The sequence below is a fragment of the Panthera onca genome, chromosome E2, assembly GCF_046562875.1.
Source record: "Panthera onca isolate mPanOnc1 chromosome E2, mPanOnc1 haplotype 2, whole genome shotgun sequence".
Classification (NCBI taxonomy): Eukaryota; Metazoa; Chordata; class Mammalia; order Carnivora; family Felidae; genus Panthera; species Panthera onca.
The window spans coordinates 17,393,916-17,408,044 of NC_138353.1; the positions used below are offsets into that span (position 1 = coordinate 17,393,916).

The 14,129-nt window shown below is 51.2% G+C and overlaps 2 protein-coding genes across 3 annotated transcripts; one reads left to right on the forward strand and one right to left on the reverse strand.

Moving 5' to 3' along the window:
- The first annotated feature begins 1,277 nt into the window (after positions 1-1,277).
- Positions 1,278-3,017, forward strand: COX7A1 (cytochrome c oxidase subunit 7A1). The gene is made up of 4 exons (XM_060652256.2): positions 1,278-1,376; positions 2,110-2,196; positions 2,333-2,417; positions 2,900-3,017. The coding sequence occupies exons 1-4, from the start codon at positions 1,362-1,364 to the stop codon at positions 2,953-2,955; spliced, it is 243 nt and encodes an 80-aa protein (XP_060508239.1). The 5' UTR covers positions 1,278-1,361; the 3' UTR covers positions 2,956-3,017.
- Positions 3,018-3,724: 707 nt separating this feature from the next.
- CAPNS1 (calpain small subunit 1) lies at positions 3,725-12,504 on the reverse strand. 2 transcript variants are annotated; one of them, XM_060652211.3, is made up of 11 exons: positions 12,374-12,504; positions 11,278-11,495; positions 10,257-10,290; positions 9,885-9,974; positions 9,674-9,731; positions 9,508-9,572; positions 7,446-7,514; positions 7,267-7,345; positions 7,008-7,124; positions 4,468-4,526; positions 3,725-4,286 (listed from the first exon to the last, which is right to left on the reverse strand). In XM_060652211.3, the coding sequence occupies exons 2-11, from the start codon at positions 11,475-11,477 to the stop codon at positions 4,260-4,262; spliced, it is 798 nt and encodes a 265-aa protein (XP_060508194.1). In that variant the 5' UTR covers positions 11,478-11,495; positions 12,374-12,504; the 3' UTR covers positions 3,725-4,259. The 2 variants fall into 2 exon arrangements, with proteins under 2 accessions (XP_060508194.1, XP_060508195.1); XM_060652212.3 differs by lacking the exons at positions 11,278-11,495; positions 12,374-12,504 and adding an exon at positions 10,853-11,176.
- Positions 12,505-14,129: the final 1,625 nt, after the last annotated feature.

A 14,129-nucleotide genomic window follows, 5' to 3' on the forward strand; every position in this document is an offset into this window, starting at 1 on the left:
TTCTTTGTTGGTCGTTGGCTCTGGACCACCCCACCATCACCCCAAAACTTCATCAATGACTAAAACCATTAGGGCAACTGTACTTAACTCTGGCAGCACATCAGGGTCAAATAGATATGAATATAGACATATAATTTGCTTCTTAACCATCTTAGGGTAATAAGTTAGATATGAAACCCTTTACTCCCAAATACTTCAGCATGTATTTCCTAAAAACAAGGACATCCTATAACTGCTGCACAATTATCAAAATCAGGAAATTAACACTGACACAATATTATTGTCTAATCCACAGACCTTTTTGAAAATTTACCCACAGTCCCACAAATAAAAAGAAAACAATTTAAATGATTTTTCCTAATCCAACATTCAACCCATAAATTGTGGATTGTCAGGTTTTTCCTTTTTTTCAAGCCCTTAGCTGTTCTCTAGAGATGCATATGTAAATATGAAATATGATCTTGAATCTTGAAATTTGCTTTAAAATACTTCAAGAAAGGAAAAAAAGGAGGTGAATGGGGCAAATACAAGAAAAACATAATGGTGGTAATTGTTGAAGCAGGTGATGGGTCCAAGATGGAGGTTCATTGTACCTTTCTCTCTGCTTTTTTCTGTTTGAAATTTTCCATGGTAAAATGAAAATTAGCTAAGTATAAAAATATTTGATACATAAACCTGTTAGGATGCTGCCCAATTCATGAATCGTTTAATGAAAGTCTTTCAGATCTTCAAATTTACGAGGTTAAATTTTTTAACAAGTTTACCGCTAGAAAACAGTAAGAGTAAGGTCTTATTTGTTTCTGTGCAATAGTTATTAGTCCAGTTATGCAATAATTTTGCAAGTTATGACCTCAATTATAACTGTTAGCTCAGTTACGCTGTTCTAGGAGTTCATTTAATGATCTTGACAAACCTTTGAGGAAGATCCAGACTTAGTCCCCATTTTACAGATACGCTAAGTAAGGCTCTGAGGTGCCATCACCCACTTAGGATGGATCTGAGAGACCCTGGGGAAGGAATTGCACTTGCCCTGGACGAGTATCTCCGAAGAAACAAACCAAAAACACATTCCGTTTTCCTCTCCACTTGGACCAGTAGAAATTCCAAGGAACAGAGAATGCTTTAAACATTTTGGTACGGGGCGGGATTGGAGCCTCTTCTCCGACCGTCTGTTGGACAAATTCGAATCTGGCTGCCGGATTTGTTCGACTTCTCCCACACCCCGCCTGCCACCTCTGACCCCGGGACCAGCTGTCCCGCGGCGTGCCGAGGGCGTGGCCTGCAATTCCCGGGGAGGGGAGGGCCCTGTGTGTCCTTGGGCTGAGAGGGGAGGTGACTCCGGCCGAAGAGGAGGACGCAAAATGAGGGCCCTGCGGGTGAGGGCCCCCAAGAGCTGGGCCGGGGACCCCAACCCGGAAGCCCTCGCCCCTATAACGAGACTCACTGAACATCCCGGGATCTGGGGCCTTGGAACGTGAGCCCCCTTCAGATTTTGGGACTACCTCCTAAACAGTCTGGGACCCTCAACCCCCCCCCCCCCTTCTAATCCAAGGGGTTCTGAGACAACCGGGAACCCCCAACATGGCCCAATGCCCCCGTTTGAGCTTCTTTCCTTCATCTAGGCTTCCTTTAACATCTCGGACCTAGGCCCTGGGAACTTAACACCGCTTCCCCTCCCCCTCACTTCTTAGGCAGTATGGAATCCCCACTAGGCACCCAGATCCAGGAGTGGATCATTCCTGGGACCTGGGCTCCTCCCATTAATCCAGGAAACCCTCGCCCCCAAAAACACCCCCGGACTTGGACACGCAATACAAGTCTCCCATCTGCCCCCCTCCCCCCTCTTCCAGGACCCTCTAAACAATCCGGAAACCTCTCAGTCAGACCCTCTAGGCGCGAGCCCTTTTTTCTGGGCTTTCTTGACGGGACCCCTTCCTTTCCTCGTGCTGGCGGTTCGGATCTAGCTTTTGAGACTCTCGCAAGGAATAGAGCCGTCCCAGTGTCGGGCCTCTTGAAAGCCCGACTCTTCACCCCACCACCCAACAGCTGGACCCCTTCGGGGCGCCCTTTCAGGTGTTTCCAATACCCATCCACTCCCTCCCCTGCCAGGTCTCCCAAGCACTGGTTCGCTCTTTCAGCTCAACCGCCCGGAACCGCTTTGAGAACCGAGTGGCTGAGAAACAGAAAGTCTTCCAGGTAGGCGGAGCGGGGGCGGGCGAAGGGAAGAACCCTGACCCCCAAGCTCGGTCCTTGAGCCGAGTAGGGGCAGACGGGGAATACAGTCCACAGAGCAACGTGCACCCCTTTCTCATTGGTCGCTCCCACCACCCAGGCGGACAATGACCTCCCAGTACACTTGAAGGGCGGGGCAACAGACAACATCCTGTATCGACTGACCATGGGCCTGTGTCTAGGGGGTGAGTGCAGGGCCTTGTGGGCCTGAACTGCGCAAGGAGGGATGGGGGGCGGGGGGGAGCGCGGGGCTCGAGCTGGAGTGAGAAACGGGCTGGTTTCTGGGCTGAGGTCTGGGGAGAGGGCTAGTGACTGGGCAGGGGCTTAGGGAGGGGGATTGGGTTCTGGGCTGGCCAGGTTTGGGGATTGTCCAGGAGTCCACGCTGGCATATAGGAAGGTAGCACCTAGAGCTTGGGCTCCTGTCCCAGGAGTGGGTGGGGGGGGGGGGGGGGCAAGGCAGGAATTGTGGAGAAAGCTGGAAGCCTGGTCTGGATCAAGGCTAGGGGATTCTGTACCTGAAGTGCAGTTTAGGAAGGGAGCTGGAGCCTGATCTGGGGATAGGATCCAGGCTGGTGATAAGGAGCCTACACAGGGCCTTCAAAGCCTGAGATGGGGTTCAGGGAAGCAATTAGGATCTCACTCTTTGTCACCATACTCCCTCTCTAGGCACCGTCTATAGCCTGTACTGCCTTGGCTGGGCCTCCTTCCCTCACAACAAGTGAGACAAGAAGCCTGCAGGACCTGAACAAGCATCAATAAATGTGCTGGCTTCTTGGGGAACCCAGCCCAACCGTGGCCTCTGTTTGTATGCCCCCCATACCCATTTTCCCACCAGCAAGGAATCTCTACACTATGGACAGCACATTGTCCCAGCTAGAGGATTACTGCTACTACAAGCCTACTCCTATGATGTCGCTGTCTCTCAGCCCTCCTGAGGGGCTGGGGACCCCAAACAGCACCCCTGGGCTGCCTCTCCGGACCTGGGAGTCTGGGGTTGTGTCCCCTGTTCGACAGGGCCTCTGGACTCTGGGATGGCAGTCCCTCTCCCTGCAGAGGCTTGAGGGTGGGAAGGAAGATACTGAGTTTGGCCCATGACACAACAGAGGCAGAGGCAACTGAGGGCAGACTCACTCAGGACAGAGCAGAGAGGGGGCAAACATGGCCTTGGGGGACAGAGCCAGGGGTGGTACTGAGACCTCCCAAGAGCCTGGCTCTTGCAGCAGAAGCAGAGATTGCCCAGGCTTATGGGTCCCAGTCTCAGTCTCCACAGGATCTGTGAGAGATCTCAGCAAGAATGAGGCTCCGACTCAACTAGAATCCAGTATGAGAAAAAAGACATAGATAAGAAAAGGACTAGGAAACATGCAGATCCAGGCCTGGGGACAGACATGGGAGACAGACAAAACCACCCCTGCCTCCTAGGACCTAGACTTCCCTCTGCCCCTGATAGAGACAGAGCCACCACTCAACTCTCAAAACAGGAGGAAGATCTCAGAGACAGCAGCAACTGGGGTGCTTTTATTTCCTCCTGGGCCTGGCAGGCTGAGAGCAGAGTAGAGACAAAGGCACAGGGGCGCCTGGGCCTATTATGGCCTGGAGTTCGGCCGGGGTAGTAACTGTGAACAGGTGTGCCAGAGTGTATAAGGACTGGAGGGAGCCTCCCAGAACTGAGGGAAGGGCCCTTGGGGTGTGGAAGCAACATAACTGTTGGGTTTGGCACATGTACATGAGAGGGGTTATGGAGTGGGTGTGGGATGGGTGTGCTGGGCGTGGGGTAACCCTTGGAGCAGGGTGTGTTAGAGTGTCTCAGAGCCAGGGGTAACTCAGGGCATGGCACGTCGGGGCATGTCGGGCCCTGGCTGTTGACTGAAAAGCCAAGTGCCAAGGGCTGGGGGAACCGAAAGACCTGTGGGCCAGTAGGACCCATGAAGGCGACACTGCAGACTGGCTCAGCCCTGGGAGAGACCGAAGAATCCAAGGGGACTCCTATAGCAAGGCAATGAGGGGGCAGGTCTGGGGTTCTCATTCAGGAATACATCGTCAGCTGCAGCCACTGGGGAGAGAAAGGCAGAGTGAGGAGCAGAGAACGGAATACTAGCAGACACATTCTCTGCTTTGACCCTGGGGTTGTTGGGAAAATAGGAGGGCGGGAGTCCAAGCTCAGAGCTGGTACATGGGGTTGAGAGGAGGGAGTCCCCTGCCAGACACCCACATCCCAGAATGGAGGTTCTTACCTCCTGGATGTTCACTTGAATTTGTCCAGTGCCATCCTTGTCAAGAGATTTGAAGGCACCTAGAGAAGGAAAGGGATGGGGATTTGGCTTTTAGGATAAAAATATACAGCCTGGGTCGGTCAGTAGAGCATGCGACTCTTGATCTTGGCATTCTGAGTTCGAGCCCCATGTTGGGTGTGGAGATAACTTAAAAATAAAATCTTAGGTGGGGCGCCTGGGTGGCTCAGTCAGTTGAGCGTCCGACTTCGGCTCAGGTCATGATCTCACAGTCTGTGAGTTCGAGCCCCATATCGAGCTCTGTGCTGATGGCTCAGAGCCTGGAGCCTGCTTCCGATTCTGTGTCTCCCTCTCTCTCTGCCCCTTCCCTGCTCATGCTCTGTCTCTCTCTGTCTCAAAAATAAATAAAAACATTAAGAAAAAAATTAAAAAAATAAATAAGTAAAAAATAAAATCTTAGGAGTGGCTGGGTGGCTCAGTCAGTTGTGTTTGGCTCGGGTCATGCTCTCACGGCTCGTGAGCTGGAGCCCTGAGTCAGGCTCTGCGCTGATAAGTGCGGAGCCTACTTCAGATTATCTGTCTCCTTCTCTCTCTGCCCCTCCCCCACTTGCATGCTCTCTTGCTCTCTCTCTCTCTCAAAAAGTAAATAAACATTAGAAAAATAACAAAATCTTTAAAAAAAGGATAAAAATATACTAATATATGAGATGATACTAGCACTTGGGGCACCTGGCTGGTTCAGTTGGTGGAGGATTTGACTCTTGACTGCAGCATTTCAGGGGCATGAGTTCAAGCCCCCACACTGGATGTCATTTACTCAATAATACACACACACACACACACACACACGAAAAAAATAATGGCAAGCACTTATTGAGTTCTTACTCTGTGCCAAGCACTGCATAAAGTGCTTTCCATGTATTAATTCATTTAATTAAATTTTGTGAGGTGTCATTTTTTTTATGTTTTATTTTTTGAGAGAAAGAGCATGAGTGGAGGAAGGACAGAGGATTCAAAAGCAGGCTCTGCACTGACAGGCTGACAGCAGAGAGCCTGATGTGGGGCTCAAAGTCACCAACCCAGAGATCATGATGAGCCAAAGTCAGATGCCCAACTGACTGAACCACCCAGGCGCCCAGATTGTCATTTTCAAACAGGGCCAGAGATGTGAAGTAATGCACCCTAGGAACATCAGGATTGGAACCCAGGCGGTGAGCCCCCTCAATAATGGCCTCCATATGACCTGTGCCCCACCTCTGCCCAAGCCCCAGCCTTGCATAAACCTCTAAGGGCCTAGCTCTCCTCCTCTTCCTGCTCTTACAGTCTGGTATGGTCCCCACTCCTGCCCTGAAACCTGACTCGTGTTCCCCACCCATAGCCAAACCTAAGCAGTCCTGAGCCTACACTGTCCGTGCTCCCTCTCTCATTCACCACTCAGTGATACCCTCAGGTGTCCACACACGTAGTATCCCAGACACTGCACTCACTACAGTTACTATTGCCAATAGCCACTTCTTAAGCCTTCTCATATGTGACTTTTGGAATCATCTGCCCTCATTGTCCATTCCCACCTTCCCCTTCATGTCCCTGACATACCTGCCCCTTTTTCTCTGCCCAAGGTTTTACTGCTTTGCCCTTCCTGGGCTCCCATGAGGCTAGAGGATCTTCCTAAAACCAAATCTGGCCCTGTCCTTCCTCTGTCTAGAACCTGTTACAGCTCTCCAATGCCCCCCAGTAATGTCTGAACACCCCCTGAACGTGACACTCACAGCCCTGCGTGGCCTGACCATGCCCACTGCTCTACTTCCTTTCACTCAGTTCTCTCAGATCCAAGTTCAAATTCTGGCTTTGCAACTTCCTAGCTGAGTGGCTGTGAGCAAGCAGTTTTGCCTCCTTGAACCCCAGGTTCCTCCTCCAGAAAATGGGGCCAGTAACTCCCATTTCTCAGGGTAGTCTTAAGGATTCAATGCAATCATGGTCATAAGAGCCCTCACAATCTAGCCCCTGCTAACCCCTCCCAGCCTTTGTCTCTGCACCCTACCCCCTTTCCAGCATTGAGAATGGAATTCAACAAAAAACACCAAAAGCACCTTCCCTTGTTGGCCTTCGCATGAGTTATTCCAAGAGCAACACTTGTCTCCCCTCTACCCCTAGAGTTATTCCTCGTTCCTCAGGCCCCAATTCACATGTGTCTTTCTCCAGGAAGCTCTCTTGATCCCTTAGTCTGCATCGGGTACCTCCTAGGTTCAAATAGTCCACTGGGCTTCCCCATTCATAAATCTAAACCCACTTGGCCCTGAGCTTCTCCTCTCATGCTCGATCACTCTGCCCTGAGCTTCCCTACCCCAAATGTAACCATTCTGAGCTGTCACTGTCTGGTGATTTGCCTCTCCTCCAGTGGACTGTGAGTGACGTGAGGGTGGGAACTGGGGGTGTTTCGCTCACTGGAGCTGCTTGCCTCAGGGCCAGACTCAGAGAAGACCTCGCCCATAGGAGGTAGAACAAATCCCCACCCAGGAAGAGAGCTGGGGTATATCACTCACGGAACATAGCATCCAGCCTGACCAGGCAGCTGATGAAGTTGTCAAAATCCATGTTCCCTCCTTCATCTGAGTAGCGCCGGATGATCATGTTGTAGAGATGTTCATTCAGGTGGAACCCTGAGAATGGTTTCATTTCTCAGGTGTGAGGCCCACAAGGCCCAACCCACTCCCACCCCTGGGACTCACCCTCAGACCAGCGCACTAGGGGCTGTTTTACCCATCCCCCCACCCAGTCCAACCATGTCCCTGCCAGCCGTACCTGCTGCCTCAAAGGCTGCTGGGAGTTCACTGCTGCCAATGGTACCTGAACGGTCAACATCAAACTGTTTATATATGGCCTGTGGGGACAGGGAGGGAAGAAGTCAACTGAACATTGTGGGGCATGGCATCTTCATGGCTTGAGGGTCTCTATGCTAGGAGTGTGAGGTTACCACGCACCTGCCACTTTTTGATGTTGTTCCACAAGTACTTGAATTCCTGGAAGCCCAGCTTGCCTGTGGTGTCACTCTGGTAGAAGGGTGTTAAGAATAGTGTGATGGTTGTACCCAGAGGCATGCACTGTATGCCATGGAATAATGACCAAGCAGGGGGACCTGGGCTAAAACCCTAGCTCCCATCCCACCCCAGTCATGTCACCTTGGATATGGTTTTACTTTTCTTTTTATCCATACGTAGTTTAGTTCATAAATTTTTAAGATTTTATTTTTTATTTTATTTTTTTTTTTTTGAGAGAGAGAGAGACAGAAACAGAATGTGAGTGGGGGAGGGGCAGAGGGAGGGAGACACAGAATCTGAAGAAGGCTCCAGACTCTGAGCTGTTAGCACAGAGCCCGACATGGGGCTCGAACTCACAAATTGTGAGATCATGATCTGAGCAAGTCAGACACTTAACCAACTGAGCCACCCAGGTGCCTCAAGATTTTACTTTTAAGTAATCTCTACACCTAACATGGGGCTCGAATTTACAACCCCAAGATCAAAAGTCACATGCTCCACTAACTGATCTAGCCAGGTGCCCCTATATTTCTAATTTAAACATAACCATGGGGAATTATATTGAACTTCTCTAAACTATAAATTCCTTACCTGAAAATAGTTGCTAACTCCTCATTTATAAAATTCGTAATAGCAATTCAATTTCATAAATGTCAGGACGTGAAAAACAAGGGTCTTAGAATTCTAAGGAAAGGTGATAATGAACACCCGCTGGGTTTGTGATAAAAACAGAATGAGATAAAGCCCTTAGCTCAGAGGCTAGTATTTGATAAACTCTCAATAACAATGACAGCCAAGACTTTATCAAGTTACCTAACACATGCCAGGCAGTGCTAAGCTTCTCAGGAACATTACTTTTCTCACTAAATTCTTAAGACACTGGCCTACCAGTATTATTCCCCAGTCACAGAGAAAGAAACAGATTCAGAGATGAAAATCTACAGAAGATCACAGTAGCAGCTAATGTGTACAGAACATTTAGTACTAAGTGCTATGCAGTGTGCTAAACCTTTGGGTGGCGCTCCAAATCAGGTGTCACCATAATCATTTACCTCATTTTATAGACAAGCAGACTGAGGCACAGAGAGGCTCAGTAACCTTGTTAAATGGCACAGCCAAGATTATGTAACTGTGCAACACATGTATGTGATCACATGACAATATGTGTGTCTACATTTTCCCTATGTGCTGAGCGTGCACATATCCAAGATCAGCTAATGACTGGCCCATGTGTAAACATGCATGTGTTCCTGTGACCATGCCTTCACATATCTTCATGTATACGGGTATGCCCTTGTATACATGTACATATATATGGGCACAACTGTAACAGTTATAAGCTTGGGTTCTTGGGACACCTGGCTGGCTCAGTCGGTAGAGCATGCTACTCTTGATCTCAGAGTCATGAGTTCAAGCCCCACACTGGGTATAGTGCTTACTTTAAAAAAAAAAAAAAAAGAGGGGCGCCTGGGTGGCTCAATCAGTTGAATGTCTGACTCTTGGTTTTGGCTCAGGTCACAATCCCAGGCTATGCACTGAGTGCAGAGTCTGCTTGGGATTTTCTCTCTCCCTCTGTCCATCTCCTCTGCTCTCTCTCTCTCTGTCTAAAATAAATAAAAATGAAAAAAGGAAGGAAGGCAGGAAGGCAAGAAATAAGCTTGGGTCCTCAAGCCTAAAAGACCTGAGTCCAAATTCCTATCCTGGCACTTACCCTTTACTTATAACTTCAGACAAATGATTGCCTCTCTCTGAGTCTCAGTTTCTTCATCTATAAAATGGACTATAACAATTCTGCCTGTTTAACAGGATGGCTGTGAAGTGCCAGCTGTGACAGGTGATGTTACTATTTATTGCCACATGTCTGGATGTGTGGTAGTGGATGTGTGTTCTGATATATATGCATGTCCACATTGTGGGTATGAAAGCTACACCCTGACTGTCCCAACTGTGCTCCCACAAAACTCCTTCTTCATCCAAAACTTCCTCTAGATTGCCCCAAGGATACATCCATCACGGCCACCATGCTGCGACATGTGTCAATGCCAAAACCATCAGTTTTCAGATCAGGGTCTGTGGGAGACAGGTTGAAAGTCAGAGGCCAGAGGACACAGCTACCCCAGCCAGCACCCATGACTTTAAACCTGCCCTGTGTGTTGACCCCAATCACTCACGTCGGGTTACGACCTTGTTGAGAATGTTCATGAGTTCTGTAGCACTGACCTCCATGTCCTGTAGGGAGAAGCCGGGGATGGTTAAAAGGGAAGAGTGTCATGAGGCAGAATGGGGATTCTTTGGATATTGCAGTTGTTGAGTGTGCATGCAAGGGCAGCCCAAAGGAAGGCATGGAAGTTAGGACAAGGATGGGAGCCCAGGGTTACTTACATCTCCAGCCAGCTGGGCAAAGAGCCTCCGGAACTGCCGGACCTCCTCACTCTCATTGGCCTCAATGTTGGAGTAATGGGTGCGTGGAGGCTGTAGAGGGAGGAGATCTCAGAGCAAGTGGGGGAGGGGTGCCCTGGCCAGAACAGCCCTAGGTGGGAAAGTCAGAGTGGGCTGGGTGACTGGATGATCAAAGGAATGAGAGGTGGTCAGTGAAGAGGGAGTGGATATAGCTAAGACCCATGACTAAATTCGGGGACACAACAAGGGAGAAACTAAATGAGAAGAATTTTATAAGACAAAGGGGACAAGGATGGGTGATGAAAAAGGCCTTGGAGTGAGAAGCAAGGTCTTTGATTGTGGAGGGTGGCTTACCGGAGGCTCTGGGTTGTATTGTGCAGCTGCCTCACTGGAGAGAGGAGTAAGGGAGTTAGCACCAGGGGGCGGGGCCTCCATAGACAGTGCCAGACCCCACGCCCCAACCCTTCAACCTCCCTACCACCACTCTCCATACCTGCCCCCTCTGCCTGCCTCATCTGTCCTTGTCTTCATCTACCCCTATCTTTGCTACCCTGGTTGCACCTGGCAGGAAACCTACAGGCCCGCCCCCCACAGTAGGTCCTGCTCCTGCCAGAGCACACTGCCCTATAGCAGATACCTCAATAGACCCAGCCCCTTTGAGGGCTGCTTCATAGAAGCGCTAACCCAGCTTCCCGGGTTAGCCAACCTCCTCAGGTCCTTTCTGTCTAGGAACCTACTCCATCCCCTGGCTTCCTAAAACCCCGTGTCTTCCCAACATCCCACCCCAGCTCCACGAGTTCCCACCCCTTCGAGGGGTGGCCAAGGTTAGGGGCCTAATGGTACCTAACGACAACCTGCTCTACCTCCACCAGGACGTATTTCTGTTTTAATCCAGCCAGTTCCCAGACGGACCCGGCCCCTTCAAGAACATTTCCCCTATCCCATCAGACCTCGGCCTCTTCTGCGTCTACTTCCTCACTGACACACCTACGACGGCCTTGCCTCAACCCTAAGACAAGCCTTGCCCCCATGAAGCCACTCCCAGCCTCATTGGCTCCACCCTCTTAACGTTCGTTTCCAGGCTAGCGGGAAGCGGGCCTCGCCCAGACCCACTAAGCCCCACCGCCCAAAACCCAGCCGCGTCCCATCACAGTATCCCCTCAACTGTCAGACTCCGCCCATGCCAAGCCCCGCCTCCTGAACTGCCATTAGCCTCACTACGGCCCGCCCCCTCGGGAGGGGCCCTCCTCTAACCCCAGCCCAGGCCCCGCCCAGCCTAATTAAGGATGCAGATCAGTCCCCAGACTACCTCAATCTAGGCCGGTGGGACATGCTCCTCCGCCAGGCCCCTCCCCTCCTCAGGCCCCCCCCTTACCTGATGGCACTAATAACCCCGCCCAGGATGCGCATGGCAGTTCCGCCACCGCCTCCGCCTCCGCCTCCTCCGCCGCCGCCGCCGCCGCCTCCTCCTCCGGCCCCGCTGATCAGGCCTCCGATCACATTCCCCAGGCCTCCGCCCAGGCCCCCACCTCCCCCGCCGCCGCCTCCCTTCAAGAACGAGTTAACCAGGAACATGGCTGCGAATTTAGATTCCTGAGGGAGAAAAAAGGGGTCAAAAGGCCGCATCTCCATTGAGCCCGCTCCCTCCCCATAAAAATAGGCATTTCTGGCAGCTGCACTTGGGGTAGTAATATGAGGCCTCCGGGCGGGAACTTATCCTCCCGCTGGGACTTGAAGGTCCATTTGGGATGGGGTCTGGGCTTCCGGAGGAAGGTAGTTCTCGGAGGAGTGGGATAGGGAAGGAGGATCTTGAAATCCCCTCGGGGTCTAAAGGATCTCTGTCTGGCTTGAAGCACCCTGGACTGAGTCTATGCATAGGCATCATTAAGGGTAGAGGTCCCGGTTCTGGTGGGGTTCTCAAGATGAGGGCCACAAGTTTGACGTGTCTGGCCACTCGAATCTGAGACTTGAGCCTCAGAACTGGACTTCGGGATCTTGGGCGGGTCAGGGGCGCGGATCAGAGATTCCCGACCCGGAGGCTTCCGGGTCAGGGTTTAGGAAATCCAGAATGTGCGCTTGAGGGTTTAGGTATTCCCAGGAGAGGGATTACAGTGTCACCGCTGGTTCTGTGGGCTCGGGTCAAAATTGTGGATGTGAATCCCGGGGCCCGGGATAACAGGGTTCCCATTAGAATTGGGAGCACGGATCTAAGTAAGGATCGTGGTTCTGGAGATCCCACCCTGATCAGAATTTGTGGGGTACCTCTCAAATCCAAGGGCTCGTATTTTAGATCCTAAAACTGAGGGTGGAAAAGTCCCCGGGGCGGGATAGGGATCGGACAGACTGGGGCTTCAAGTTTGAGATCATGGGTCTGGGAGACCCCTGAGGCCGAGATTTAAGGGTCTCGTGGAATCTGGGGCCGCAAGGGCCGGGATTACAGAGCACAGGGATAATCCAAATCGGGCGCTCACCGCCTAGCTCACACGTCCGCGGGTCCGTTCGCCTGTGCTGCTCCCGGGCCTCCGGCCGCGTCCGGCTCCGTAGGGCGGGGCTCGTGACTCAGGCGGCCTGGACCGGGTTAAGCACTGCGGCGTGGCCAAGCATGCATCCGCGCGGTCCTAGCGCCGGCATTGAAGCTGCGCGTGCGTGATCCGGATCCGCCTCACGTAACGAGAGGCGGCGGCCACAGCTCCGCCCTGCTGGTTTCCAGGACGGTGGGTTCCGTCCCCGCCCTGGCTTCACAGCTCTGAGGTCTTACCCTAGTCTCCGGCTCTGTTGAAGAAATCCGGGGGGATTGCAGTCACCGTGCCCGAGATCACACCCTAGTGTTGCAGTGTGAGTTTTCGCCCCAAAGCCAGCCTCCACGCGGCCACGGGTGCGATTTTCGGTCCGCTGGAAAAGGGACTCTAGCACTCGGCTCCTAGCCTTGTCGCGACAAAACATCCGGAGACCCTGAGTTTTGTATGGCCCACAGCCCGGGGACAAGCGCCCGCATTTGGGGTAGGGGCTTAAGGCTCGCCCGGGACCCTGCAGCAGCCCGGATGGCGGTCAGTCGTGCGGGTAGGACTTTGCCGCCTGCAAAAGCTGCCTCTGCCTCCTCCAACCCCGCACCCTCTTATCCCGAGTCACGGTCACCAAGTGTCGCCTCATTCTTCCCATCTCTAAAGAGGGGCCCGGGCACAGGAAGAGTCCCTCTGGCCACGTCTTGGCTTTTGAGACTAGATGTTCCCAAGAGCGGGTTAAGAGTGAGAGGTGGGGGGAATGCAGAAGCTGGCCGGGAAAATAGCGACTGAAGTCTCCTTTGGTGACCTTTCTCAGGCTCCAACCTCCAAATTTCAGGGCTACTCAGATGGAATTTAATCCCAAGTCTAGCGTTTAGAATCTCCCCTGGAGTCTGGCTTAGCTTGAGTTTGAATCCTGACTCTGCCATTTCCTAACGGATCCTTTGGGCTCTGAGCAAGGATTTTATTTTTTTTAAGGATTTTTTTAATCTTTAAAATCTTTAATGATTTTAAATCTTTAATCTTTAAAATGAGTAAAAGTGTTCCCAAGCTCCCTTCGGAATTAAGTGGCTAAACGCTTAGTAAAGAGTAATTTTGTGTGTCTGTACCCATGCTGTTCCCTCCTGTAGCCCACCTGGATTCCTCAGGTGGTTGACTGACTCATCTTTAGACAACACTGATAAAAATACAGGCCAAGCACTCTCCTAAGCACTTTATGTATATCTTCATATGCCTTCATAACAGTCCTATGGAATGGGTGAATTCAGTATTTCCATTTTACAAAGAAATAAACTGAGCATAAACTCCCTAGCCTGTAACCTTAACCACTACCTTAATGTATTTGACTCTTCTGTAATATAATTAATATTGGGGCGCCTAGCTGGCTGAGTTGGAAGAGCCTGTAACTCTTGATCTCGGGGTCATGAGTTTGAGCCCCACACTGGGTGTAGAGATTACTAAAAAAAAATAAAATAAATAATGTAATTAATAGGATAATATCTCAGATAACAAGATCACAACAGACAAAAATGCAGTTGCAGCCAAGCCAAAGAATTGCTATACAAGACTTGCCTATGAGGCAGGAACTTGGAGAGAACATAGAGGCCGGGTCACTTGCCTCGGGTCACAGAGGATGGCAGGACCAGGTGTGAACCTGGGCTTGGCTAATGCCAAAACTTGATGATGACTAATCCGGATTCCCTTCTCACCGCACCCTTCCCTGCCA

Coding starts and splice junctions, on each gene's coding strand:
- COX7A1 (XM_060652256.2), top strand. Junction 2,197..2,332: donor AGAAACAGAAAGTCTTCCAG/GTAGGCGGAGCG, acceptor CCCACCACCCAG/GCGGACAATGACCTCCCAGT. Junction 2,418..2,899: donor CATGGGCCTGTGTCTAGGGG/GTGAGTGCAGGG, acceptor CTCCCTCTCTAG/GCACCGTCTATAGCCTGTAC.
- CAPNS1 (XM_060652211.3), bottom strand. CDS start 11,477: ATGTTCCTGGTTAACTCGTTCTTGAAGGGAGGCGGCGGCGGGGGAGGT. Junction 7,125..7,266: donor AGCAGCCTTTGAGGCAGCAG/GTACGGCTGGCA, acceptor AACCATTCTCAG/GGTTCCACCTGAATGAACAT. Junction 4,527..7,007: donor CAGGCTGGATGCTATGTTCC/GTGAGTGATATA, acceptor TTCCTTCTCTAG/GTGCCTTCAAATCTCTTGAC.